The sequence below is a fragment of the Heteronotia binoei genome, chromosome 12, assembly GCF_032191835.1.
Source record: "Heteronotia binoei isolate CCM8104 ecotype False Entrance Well chromosome 12, APGP_CSIRO_Hbin_v1, whole genome shotgun sequence".
NCBI classification, from domain to species: domain Eukaryota; kingdom Metazoa; phylum Chordata; class Lepidosauria; order Squamata; family Gekkonidae; genus Heteronotia; species Heteronotia binoei.
The window spans coordinates 54,412,646-54,425,628 of NC_083234.1; the positions used below are offsets into that span (position 1 = coordinate 54,412,646).

Sequence of the window (12,983 nt, forward strand, 5' to 3'; positions counted from 1 at the left end):
AACATCTTTACAGCGCCTCCTAAAAACATCTAAAATAAAATTGGACAAAAATATGGAGCAGAGGTCCATCAGTGGCTATTAGTCACAGAATATATATGTGTGTGTGTGTATGTATATGTGTGTGTGTATATATATACACACACACACACACATATATTGACCACTGTGTGACACAGAGTGTTGGACTGGATGGGCCATTGGCTTGATCCAACATGGCTTCTCTTATGTCCTTACGTCTAAAGAAGTGCCCCCCCCCACCTTCCCAGGAACGCCATGGTCATCACCACTGCAAAGAATCAAGAGGTTCCAGTAGATGCCAATCAGGCCATCTTGACCTAGGGTTGCCAACTTTGGCTTGGGAAATTCCTGGAGATTTGGGGTTGGTGACTGGGAAGGGCAGAATTGGGAGGTGGAGGGAGGTCAGCAGGAAAGTGATGCCCATCACTCCACCCTCCAAAGCTGCTGTTTCCTCCACAGAACTGATCTCTGTAGTGCGGTGGTCAGTTGTAATACTAGGAGAACTCCAGGCCTTACCTTAAGTAAGTGAACAACTAGAAGATGACAACCAGAAGACCACAGCTGGTGAGTGGAGGGAAAGATTATGATGACCTACCAACCCCCTCTGAGATAGGAGAGAGGGAAAGAGAGAGAGAGAGAGAGAAACTGGTCCAAGGTCATCTGGTGAGTTCTTGAATCCAGTCCAAGTCTGACCCCTGGACCACACTGGCTCTCTGGCCATTGGGTTACAGAAACAGACAGGGGACAATCTTCAATTCAGTCTGAATGTTTCACAGTCCGATGTGAGTTTTATGCTTTGAATATCAGCCAGGGGAGTGTTTAAAAATCGGACTGGGGGAAGGAGAAGAAGTGCCTCAAGCTGCCTGCCGGGCAACAGAACGAGACCCCCCCGAGCGCCTTCTCTTTGTAACAGATCAAAGGCCCGCTTGTGCGTTCCGGCCGGCTTTCTGCATTTCCTCCCTCATTCCACTAGGGGGTGCTCCTGAAACAGCATCACCTTCTGCAAAGGGGTTGATTTAGTTTAATGACTTGTCTGCAATATGGACTCTCAAATCTGCTTTTTAAATTTTCTTCGCGTCTCTAGCGGCAGGTAACTCTTACAATGGCTTGAGCATTCCCTGGATTTGAAATGGTTCCCCTATCCTGCATTGGCAGTTGAGGGGTTCTACAGGGTTGCCAACCTGCAAGTGTGGCCTGGAGTACTCAAGGATTACAGCTGATCTCTAGACTACAGAGATCAGTTCCTCTGGAGCACATGACAGCTTTGGAGGGTGGCTAGTATGGCATCACATCCCAGCTGAGCTCTCTCCCCAGGCTCTGCACCCAAATCCCCAGCTGCTTCCAAAAGGATAAAACACGAGAGCACAAGAAAATATCAGTATCCTGTCCACTAAAAGGTGACATGGAATAATTAAATTACTAATGGTGCAATCTGTTAGAAACAAATCCTTAGGGGTGCTGAATATCAAAAGGATCAAACCTTCTTCCTGATACTTCAACAATTTGAGCGCAGGAATCTCTTTATTGTGCTTCAGGATTACCAAGAAAGAAGCCAGAGACTCAGTCTTCAGTAGAACAAACCTGCAGTTTTTACAGATTACAAAAATAACCCTGGCATCTCTCTCTCTCTGTCACTCAGTGGCTGGCCATGCCTGGTCTTGATGCTGACTGCTCAGGAGAAATCTGTCGGGATTTCTACCTTATCCCTGAGCAGCCTCTGATTTTATGAATATGCCCACTTGCCTAAAATGGCTGGCTAAGCTTGAGTCATCGATGCTGAACAGCCAGGAGAGAAGATCTGGGGGGCGCGAGATAGGATATAATCCTGAAAGAAGATCTTGGGAGGAAGTTCTCTGCCCTACCTCAGGTGCCTTAGGATTTTATAGTCCATACTTCTCTCCACTTTCATTTTCCTGTCAGGGGAGTCTTGCCAAGTATGGGTATCCTGGTCCCCCTCAATTCTGGTCCAATAGTCTTGTCATGATGGGCTTCACTCACAGACCTTTTGGAGCCTTTTAATGATATATGCATCCTTTCTCAAGGACCAGAAATTTCTCTTTTTTGTCCCCAATGGGGAGCTGACAATGTCACTTTCCAGGCACTGGGGGAGAAGTCGTCCAGGGATGTTGCAGCTGGTGGACTTCTCCACTGCTGCCTTCTAGCCTTGGCCTTCAGCCCTCTTATATTTTCATTCATTCCCTCTTGGCTCTACCTGGACAGTTGGCTTATAGGCTGTGAGTTGCATACACCCCAACTCTGCTACCTAAGTTAATTACAAGCTGCTAACATCATACTTTTATTTTTTGTGAAAATTTTCCGTCTCTTCAAGAGGAAACCATGCACACTGCAAATTTGCCACCTGCAAATGTATGATGTAAAATTATACTCCCATCTTCCGCATTTGCATGCTCTGTGACTTGTTGGCCTGAAAATCATTTTAAGCATTAGCTAGAGTTTGAAGTCCACTGATCTAGCCTGATGACCATTAGCTAGAAGATATATAACCCCATAGGTCTAATATTTTATATCTGACAAATCCTATGCAGAGTTATGCCAGTCTAAAACAATTGGTTTAAATTTCAATCAGTTTAGGCTGGAGTTACTTGGCATAAGATTGCAGTGTAAAACCAGCCATGGGATCTAAAAATGAATGCAGGGGAAGAATAGAAATAAACGCAGAGATAGGCAGCACAAAACCAGGTGGCAGGAAGCAAATATGCAAAAGATGGACAGATTTGAAAAGGCGTTGTACAAAGTGATTCCTTGAGAGCTGGAGAAAAGACACAGGTCTTTTATAACATAGCCTAATGACCATCAATATATGTAGGCTTGGATGGAGTAGGAAGGTTTGCATTTTAGTCATCTGTGAAGCTTACTTGGTAACTTGAACATACCACCTTCTGCCCACAATTGCCAGTTCCAGGTTGGGAAATACCTGGAGATTTGGGGGGTTGAGGCTGAGAAGCACAAAAATTAGGGAGGGGCATGACTTTTGTCACAGAGTCCACCTTCCAAAGCCACCATTCCCCCCCCACCCCTGGGCACACTGATTGCTTTCACCTGGAGATCAATTATAATCCTAAGAGATCTCCAACCATCATCTGTAAGGGCTGCGAACTATTTTTCCTGGCATGGCTTTTATGTTTTAACACACACAAAACTGCTGCATTTTAATTCTAGAAACAGTAAGAATGTGTTTCAATAAGGCTAGGGTGCAGTGTTGCCAACTTTGGTGTGAGGAATTCCTGGAGAATTCCAGTCCCAGCATGGGCATTGGCAACTCCAGGTAAGGTGGAAAGCCACTTCACAACATTATGACCTACTTGCTAGTGCGGCTTAGATTATTAATTGATTTTTGTCATTAACAGTTAATTCTGTTGTCTCATGCAAGGATTATTTCTGGTTGGAGACCTCTAAAAATGTACCCAGTAGCTTATTATTTATTGATGAATGTGGTGCTAATTGACTTCAGTGTTAATACCAATTTTTGTCTTGTTGACAATTAACTGAGTAATATACTTTAAAGCTTATTCTCTATTGTGACCTATTGATTCTTGTGACAATTGAAAGGAGGCATGCTCAATTATTCGCCGGTTGGGCTTGCTGTCCTGTTTACAGGTAACAATCACAGGAGCTGAATGACGCATGAACTGTTTGCATCTGAACAGCTCAAATGTGTCTCACTGGAGAAAAAGGATGACTGTGCGGGTGCGATTACATGCTGCTTTCTCACTGTTACCCTTAAATACCATACTGTTGAAATGGGGGGGCAGGAATAACACTTGACCAATTGAGAAGAAGAAGAAGAAGATGATATTGGATTTATATCCCGCCCTCCACTCCGAAGAGTCTCAGAGCGGCTCACAATCTCCTTTACCTTCCTCCCCCACAACAAACACCCTTTGAGGTGGGTGGGGCTGGAGAGGGCTCTCCCAGCAGCTGCCCTTTCAAGGACAACCTCTGCCAGAGCTATGGCTGACCCAAGGCCATTCCAGCAGGTGCAAGTGGAGGAGTGGGGAATCAAACCCGGTTCTCCCAGATAAGAGTCCACACACTTAACCACTACACCAAACTGGCTCTCCACAGTTGAAACTAGCCCCTCCACTCCAGAAAACTAGTGCTTGAGACTTCGTTGTCCACTTTTGAATAATATGTACTGACATCATGTCTCTGTGAGGAAGAATTAAGAAACAACTTCACAAGTCAGTATTTGTTAGAGGCTTGAATAGAAACCATCAGTTGAAAAAATCACAAGAGAAACTGACAAGGAAACACTTTATTGGAACTCCATAGGATAAGCACAAGCACTTTTGTACCTCATTTGAGAAGTTGTAAGTTGGCCATATTTATTTTATTTGCAAGGACTTAAATATCATTGCACTTTACTTATATTGACTTTTTGTGCCAGTGACTAATATATTATTGCAAATCATCTGTGCAAGTGACAAGGATATTATTGTAAATTATTGTTGTAATTGATATATATTCTAGTCTTTGAAATTAAGATTGTGGTGTATTAGTTACATATATTCATGAGTTTTTGTTTTGGTTGTAGTCTTTAGGTGCTGGCTCAAGATCTCTTGGAATTACAGTTTGTTTCTAGCAGGGCTAGAAACAATTAGGCCAAGTAGATACTGGCCTATGGGCCCCCACGCCTTTAGGGGCCCAAGGCCAGCTTCCCCCCTCCCCCCCCACTTGCAGCCCTCCCAGCCAGCAACTGTGCTGCTCTTTGCCCAACTTGCCTGGTGCAGCTGCTGCTGGCATAGTTACCATGTTTGCTTCTCTCTGCCACTCCCCTGCAGCTTTGTCAAAGAGGCTTTGGAGAAGGTGCCAGCAGGGTGCAGTGAGGGCCACGGGTGGTAGGGCAGGCGCTCCAACTCTGAGATAATTTGCAAGGGGCCCCCCAAGATTTTGACTGCCTGGGGCCCTCCACTGGGTTTAGTCCAACACTGGTTTCTAGATTAAGATTACAGAGAACATTCATGGCAGCTGACCAACCCAATCCAGGAAAGGCCTGCTATGTCCATGGGCCTGGAACAAGGACATAGCAGTTCCCCTGGAGAAAATGGCTGTTTTGGAGTATGGCCTCAGTGGCATTCTACCCTACTGAGGTGTGGTATCTGGTGAGGAGGCCTGAAAGAAAACTGATCAAAGGGATCAAGGGATCAAGTTTGCACCGAGGTTTTCAGCAACTCTGGTTTAACTACGAGAACAAGGGAAGAGCAAGGAATCTAGCAGGTGCGGTTCACTGTTTTTTGGGGAAAACCACTCCCTGAATTCCAGCTTGCACTGCAATTGTGATCTTCTTTGCAATGTTGCCAATTCCATGTCCTGAAAGAGTTCTTGATCTTCTAAAGTGTTGCTTAGATTGGTGATTTCTTGGCCAGGTGCAGCTTTCTCTTAGCAGACCTCGGGGGCGGGGGGGGGGGGGAAGAGGAGGAGAGAGGCTGTGTTTGCATGCAACCGTCTTCCAGCCAGAGAGCTGCAGAAATCCAAAGGGCAAAATGACACTGCAGAGCTTCTGCAGCTGGCCCTGTGACGTCCCTACGGAGCCCCAGATATATCCATCATTCTCCACCTAGGTGGGTCACTCCTGGGGGTCTGTTTCCAGCTCCCTGGAGCATGAGCTCCAGCTTCACGTGATGCTGGAAGGCCTTTTTTCTTTGCGCTTGAGACAGCAGTTTAGCCGGGTGTCTGAGTCCCAAGGGAATGGAAGCTGAGACATTCTGCTTGCTTGTGTCACAAGGGGAACCTGGGAAGAGCAGCATAGGCGAAGGTCTTCTACAGGGCTGACCTGACTGCAGTGGCCTAGTAGAGTCCTTGTTCCAGGCCCATGGACATAGTAGACCTTTTCTGGATTGGGTTGGTCAGCTGCCATGAATGTTCTCTGAATCCCTGACAGGAAGTAGAGCAGGCTAGATCAGTGGACTTCAAACTTTCCAGATCCAGCATCTGCTTCTAACCCCTAGGTGGCAGCAAGCAATCCTCTAAGCAGCAAGTACATGACATCATAGTCATATGACATCAGAGATATGACAGGAAGAGGGGCAGAGTTAGAACCTCACCAGTATCAAGGCCAGCAGCCAGCCAGGGACTTGAAACACAGGCTGAGCACCAATAGGTGTGAATAGCGCGTAACAAGCCAAGCACTAGAGCCAGGGCCGACCCTAGGCAAGGCTAACTTCTGGCACTGCACTGAAAATGTCACCAAGACACATGGGGGTGCCCAAATCGGTACCCTCAGAAGGCTGGTGCCCTAGGAAATCGCCTAGTTTGCCTAGTGGTTGGGCTAGCCCTGATTAGAGCCTCACCTTTGCTGCTGCTAGGGGACAATTTACACATTTAGAGAGTTCTCACAGCAGCCAACCATGTTTCCATTAGATGTGAATTGGGAGCTTTCCATGGAGAATTTTATTCCCAGGCATGCGTGGTCCTGAGTAGGATGAGGGCTGTAGGGAAAAGGGGCTTCAGCCTTTGTCCTGAGAAGGCTCAGAGAAGCCCCTGTGTGCTCCATTAGGCAAACTTACTTGTAGCCATGATGAGTACATGTTAAGTTTCTCCAGTGCGACAAATACCAGCTCCCCCCGAGGTCATCTCAGGCCAGGATCATGACCCAAAATCTGAGGGTGGGAGCAGAAGCCCTTTCTGCCTGCACACCATGGTCCTGACCTGAATCCGGACCATATGCATCTGGGAATTAAGGTGCACATCTGATCCAAAGTCCTTGTGGTAGACTTTATATTGTGTGCTTGGCCCTTACGGGGGTACCTGAGCAGATCTTCCCCAAAAGCAGCTAAAGACATATGGTAGATCTATGTAGGATCTCCATGACACAGCAGATGGGCTTAACTTATGCGTTAAAGCTCACTGGGCTCGATACTAACATCCTGTGGATCTCTGCACTATCATAAAGCTGCGGTTCGTAATCCGGGTGAGGCATAGTGTGATTGAATATCAGCTTCCCTTTGGTAATGCAGACATGGGTTGAAGTCCACGTAGTCATTTGTGTTATATACCACGCACATGGGTCATTTTGTAAAAAAAAAAACCAGAGGTGCCAGAGCTCATTAGCACAACTCATTTGCATAACTCATTTGCATATGCCACACACCACTAACACTGCTGGAAGGTGTACTAAATTATATCAGCTCAGCGTCTACCTTCAAATGCTTCTTGAATTATAATTGTCAAAATAAAACCTTACTCCCATCCAATACTCCCTCTAAGCTGTGGAGTCTTGTGAGCAAAAATTCTGCTTCGTGAGCCACTGGCATTAAAGTTGTGAGCTGCTGCAAAAATTAGTTTGCTCTGGGGCCATTTTTCCTGAACTAAGACAAAAATGTGTGAGCTGGAGGCTAAAAAACTATGAGCTAGCTCACACTAACTCAGCTTAGAGGGAATACTGCTCCCATTATATTTTTAAAATTTCTTTCTCCTATGTGGCCACAGTGGCGTGATGAAGATTTCCATTTATCTGCTTTATATGTTTTGGTTATTTCCCCATTTTTTGTGGGGGGGAAATATGAGAAAGTTTGTCAAATCTTAGAGTTCAGCAAAATTCTCACACAGGGTTTGAACAATGGAGTCCAGAAGCAAGTATTTTTTTTTGGGGGGGGGGGATAAGAAAGAAAGAACACAACAACATTTAGAGGTTCCAGAGCTTCGCTCCTGTGAGCTCCTGCCCAAAATAAGTCCTGACCATACACAACATTTTTCTTTTATTAGTACTTTCAGTGAATCCAAATGTGTTTGTACTTTGTTGCATTCCTCTTGCAGGGATATGGCTTTTTCTAACATAACTTCTAACACCAAAATGGGTTGTGCTAAGGAAAACATCATGTTGTTCTCCACAACAGAGAACATTCATTGCTTTTTCAGACTGTAAATGCCTCAGGGTGGGGACCTGTTCTTTTTTGCCTATGAAACTCAGAGAAACACTATTGTGCGTCAGTACTTTTGTATAACAAACAGCAATAAATTTTTTGCTGTGCGGTAGTTAATCATCTGGCTAAGCGGCTGTTCAACTGTTTAAAGGGTGGAGGCAACATGCCATAATATGGCAATTTAAAACCCCCTCCTTCATGTGGAATGTGGTTGCTTTATGGCACTTCCTGGATACTTCTTGTATAATTTAGTGATCAAGTTGAAATCCAACTGATGTAGCCTATTCTCACTGTGGCAGTGAGTTCCACAAGTCAGTTATACTTTGCATAAAGAAGTTCTTCCCTTTGTTTGCCCAGTGAAATTGCTCATCAATTTCAGTGGGTTCCCCAAAGTTCTAGAATTGAAGGAGTGGGAGGGGAAAGTTCTCTCTCTCCACTCCACCCCACACATAATTTTATAGTCCTTTGCCTTCTCACACTTGGTTGACATTTAATGTGATGGTTGTCTTCTATGTTGGACTGATTTTTAAACAAATATCTAGTATTTATTATTGTACTGTGATTTTTAATTATATTGCTTTCATAAACTTCCTTTTAAGGCTCAGCAGTCCTGAGGCTACAGTTTTAGGAATAAATAAACATTGCTTAGCTGCTTTAGATTACATTGTAAAACTTTCCTAAGTAAACAAACGGGAAGTCCAGGAATCTGTCGGAGGGAGAGAGAGAAATCGCAGTAGTAATTGTTAATAGGAGAGACTTTGTGCGTGATACAGGCAGAAATTCAACAGGTGAAAGCTCTCCCTGGAGAGAAACATTTTCAAAAACGCATTATCTTGTTTCGTTTCTTTTCCCAGCTGCTTCTAGACACAAGAGACCGCACGGAAAAAATAGGGCAGCTATTTTAGCCTGTGACTGGATTAGATGACCCAGCGGCTTCGCTTCTCCCTTTCCCTCCCTCCCTCCAGCTCAATCCGAGCGCGCTGCCGCTTTAAGAGGCCGGGCCTGGCTCTGGGATGGGGCCGGGCTTAAAAGGCTTGCAACGAAATGCAATGCAGTGGCAGGGAAGGAGATCACAACAGACAGACGTGCACCTGGGAAAGGGGGGGAGGGGGGCGCCCCGCAAAACGGAATTGACTTAGAGGCAAAATCTCGGGAGTTTGCAAACGCGGCCACTGCACAATTCTTCTTTTTTTTTTTGGTGGGTGGGGGGCGTGGATTTTAAAAGCCACCAGATTTCACTTTTGCATCGTATTACAGAGCCGGCCCGTATTTAAAAGTTTGGGTTTGGTTTTTTTTGTGGGGAGGAGCGGGGGCTTTTAGCTACTTTGATCTCTGCCTCAGATTTGCAGCAGACAAGGGGGGGGGGGGTTGCCGGATCAAGAGCCGAGGGGGGGCGGGGGGGAGAGGAGAGCAGCGCGGGCCACCCCCATTTTCCTCGCCAGCGCCCTCCCGCCCATTGCGCCCCCCCCCCCCATGCCTTGCAGCCGATAAAGGAGCCAAGATGGGGGTTTTGCACCAACTCTACCTCTTGCTGTGGAAGAATGTGACCCTCAAGCGACGGAGTCCGGTTAGTGCTTGGGCTTCGGGGGGACTGAGGGGAAGAAGGCGCGCCTTGGGAACGTGAGCGGCGAGCGAATGCTCGGAGGGGGCTGCAGGTTGGCCCGCCGCCGCCGCGGCTGTTTTGTATGGAGGGCTGCTGGCAGGCAGGCGAGAAGGAGGGGAGGGGGCTGCCGCGGAGGCAGGGATTGGACCGGCTTCCCTTCCCAGGTCTCCCTCAGCAGCAACAGAGATTCCAAGGCCTCCAAAGGCCAGGCAGGCTGAATGGGCAGCGAGGCTGATTGGTCCAAAGCCTTTCTGTAGGGAAAGGGGAGAGGGTTGGGAATAGCACCCCCCCCCCCGATAGCTGCAAGGCGATGGAGCAGGAAGAATCATCCCCCCCGCGTTGAGGCGGCGATTTGGGCAGATTCCTTCCCCCCCCCTTTCATTGCAAGAGACAGAGTTTTAGGAAAGGCCCCTCCCCCACCCCCTTCTAGTTTGGGTTCAGGGAAGGAACCGAGAAATGCCCCCCTCTTTCTTGGGAGGGGGTCAAGCAAAAAAGCCTAGCCTTAATTTGGAAGGCATTGGGGAAGATTCCCTGGTTTGGGTACAGGTGGCCAGCTGTGCATTTGGTCTGGAGCAGTGCTTTGTTAGCATCCCTTCCTCCTCTCCCTCCCCCCGCCCCCGTTTTGAATTTATCTGAGAGCATCAAATCTAGGGAAGGATCTGAACAAAAGACTCATTCCACCAGCTTTGTAGGGCCGGGTGTCTATATTTTTGAGGTTAGTTTGGCCAGAATTCTTCATTTCTTTGCAGTTATGTGGCAGAGATAAAGAAGGGGTGGGGAGAGGCTGAAATGATCTGTTGGGGCGTGAGTGGATAAAGGAGCCTCTTTTGTGAAGGCACAGTTGGATGATTTTCAGCGTGGGGGGGGGGTGGAAATGATTGAAAGGGACACACATGTATAATTGGATTTTATAAAAGCAGGCATGGCTTTCAAAGAGAGAACTGAAGAATTTATCTATGCATTCTTTAAGGGAAGTCAGGTAAACTGTAAAGCCAGAGGGCTGTTCAATATCATGACCAGGTTTCTGACTGTAGAAGGAATACTTCCTTGTGAAGCTGTGCACCTGTGGCACTCATTGCTACAGGAGGCTATGGTTTCTTTCGGCATAGGCGGATCAAAGAAAGGATTAATGTGGAAGAGATTCATTAGCTGGTGCCTCCACAATTTGTCACTCTACTTACATTTTTCTTAAATGTAGCTCACAGTAGGTAAAGAGTATCCCATCCTGTCTGCACCAGCAGCCCTGCATAAGGAAAGGTAGATTCCCGTTTTACAAGAGAAGTATACAGTAATGTATCACAACCCAGAAAGTGCATTGTCAACCCTGTTGCAACATCCTGGAGGAGACTGGGTGGATTGTACATGCCAGCATTACTGAGCCGCTGACCCTAGATATGCTTTGGGTGGCTGGCACAGGTAGGAAAACTGAGACTCGGATGGAATTTGAGGCAGAGTTTCCTATGTAGCTCCCTTATACTGAATAAGGCCATTGGTTTATCTAAAAAGGTAAAAGGTAGTAGTCCTCTGTGCAAGCACCAGCCATTTACAACTCTGGGGTGATGTTGCTTTAGCAAGGTTTTCACGACAGACTTTTTACGGGGTGGTTTGCCATTGCCTTCCCCAGTCATCTACACTTTCCCCCCAGCAAGCTGGGTACTAATTTTACCAACCTCAGAAGGATGGAAGGCTGAGTCAGCCGTGAGCCGGCAGCCGGCTACCTGAACCAGCTTTCGCTGGAATCGAACTCAGGTCGTGAGCAGAGGGCTCTGACTGCAGTACTGACTGTGGAGCCAGTTTGGTGTAGTGGTTAAATGTGCGGACTCTTATCTGGGAGAACCGGGTTTGATTCCCCACTCTTCCACTTGCAGCTGCTGGAATGGCCCTGGGTCAGCCATAGCTCTCATAGGAGTTGTCCTTGAAAGGGCAGCTTCTGGGAGAGCTCTCTCAGCCCCACCCACCTCACAGGGTGTCTGTTGTGGGGGGAGGAGATAAAGGCGATTGTAAGCCGCTCTGAGACTCTGATTCAGAGAGAAGGGTGGGGTATAAATCTGCGGTCTTCTGCTAGTCTGCAGAACTCATTGGCACAGGATGGTGTGTTTGTTTGTGTTATGTGTTTTGAAGGAAGCAAATGACTATAAGGAGATACAGATAGTTGGTTACTGGCTCTGCTGACTTTCAGCTGCCTTTTTCAGAAACAGTAAAATCTGCAATTACTGTTGGTGAGGAATAAGAGCAAATGATTCTGATCCTGCTTTGCTTAACCTCCCTGGGATATCAGAGTGGCCATTGTCCATGGGCAGATGCTGATCTGGCAGGCAATAGCAAATATGTCTGTGCTAAAAAATTATTAGACTGATTCTCACAATAACAATAATAATCTAGAGTTTAGAGAGGTGTACATATAAAATGTCAAAATCCTCATCGGCTTTTTTGCTTGACACTTAAAAACTTCAAGGTGCTAGTCCCTGTGGAATTTGCAGAGTGGGCCCAAGAGGACATTTTAATTCCTGGAACAGCTCATCCACATGGGTTTCCCTGGAGGTGGTAAAAAGTGTTTAAAAAACTTCTCCCTTTAAATCTGTTTTTAAAGGTACCAAAATACTCCTGATGTAGAGTGCTTTACCTTGTTTTGAGACTAGATCTGGCCCTCAGAATAGAGAAAATATGTCCATTTGTGTATGTCTCTGGCTGCTGTCCGTTTTCCTGAGTATCTAGGCTGCAGAATTTACCCCACAATATTTCCTGGTTGACTTTGGCTAGTGTCCTTCTCTTTGCCAGCTCTGAGGATGCTTGGCCTCCAACTCATGGAATCATAATGCGGTTCAGGCTAAATAGCTGGAAAGAGAGGGCTGCTGGCTCTTACCTCTCCCCCTCCCAGGTTTGTGGATCACTTTAGATGATGGGGTCAGAAACACTGTGACATCCCAGCTTCTTGGCTCCACCTGGCTATCATAAAAGTGTTTCCTGCCTTCATTTCTACCAGTATATCTGGGTAAAGTGTGTGTGTGGCTGCAGTGGCCCCAGTTCAGGCCCATTAATACCCAGTACCCCGCCCTCCTACTTTATTGCCTCTGAATCAGCCCCTCCACTGCCCAAGCCTTCAGGCATTCAATGCTCCTCTGTCTCAGTTCTTTTTCCTGGCAGTGCCAATGTACTTCTGTAACTGGCGGGACTTCTGCAATCCTTGCTATATTTAGCTTTCCCCCCAAATCTTATGTGGATCAGGTCTTACTGTCCCTTGCCTTGAATATTTTGATTTTTTATCCTTACTGCTTGCGCGTCCTACTAGCTTTCCTGGCTCTGGGGAGGCAAAGCTACAAAGCTATTTGGATTTTATCTGCCCTCCCAGTTCCCCAGATTATTCTCTACCTTCTGCCCTCGAAATATCGCATTAGTGGTACTTAAAAAATTCTAATAAGGGGTGGAGAGGCTCATGGCCAAACTGTTCTTTACCACAATCTCTTAGCAGCTAGGAAGGT

The 12,983-nt window shown here is 46.6% G+C and overlaps 1 protein-coding gene across 3 annotated transcripts in view; it reads left to right on the forward strand.

Moving 5' to 3' along the window:
* The first annotated feature begins 9,323 nt into the window (after positions 1-9,323).
* Positions 9,324-12,983, forward strand: part of ABCA2 (ATP binding cassette subfamily A member 2) — an 86,550-nt gene continuing 82,890 nt past the window's right edge. For all 3 annotated transcript variants that reach the window (XM_060251758.1, XM_060251759.1, XM_060251760.1), the window contains exon 1: positions 9,324-9,468. In XM_060251758.1, coding sequence (XP_060107741.1) covers positions 9,403-9,468 — 66 coding nt within the window. In that variant the 5' untranslated portion in view covers positions 9,324-9,402. The remainder of the gene's footprint in view (positions 9,469-12,983) is intronic.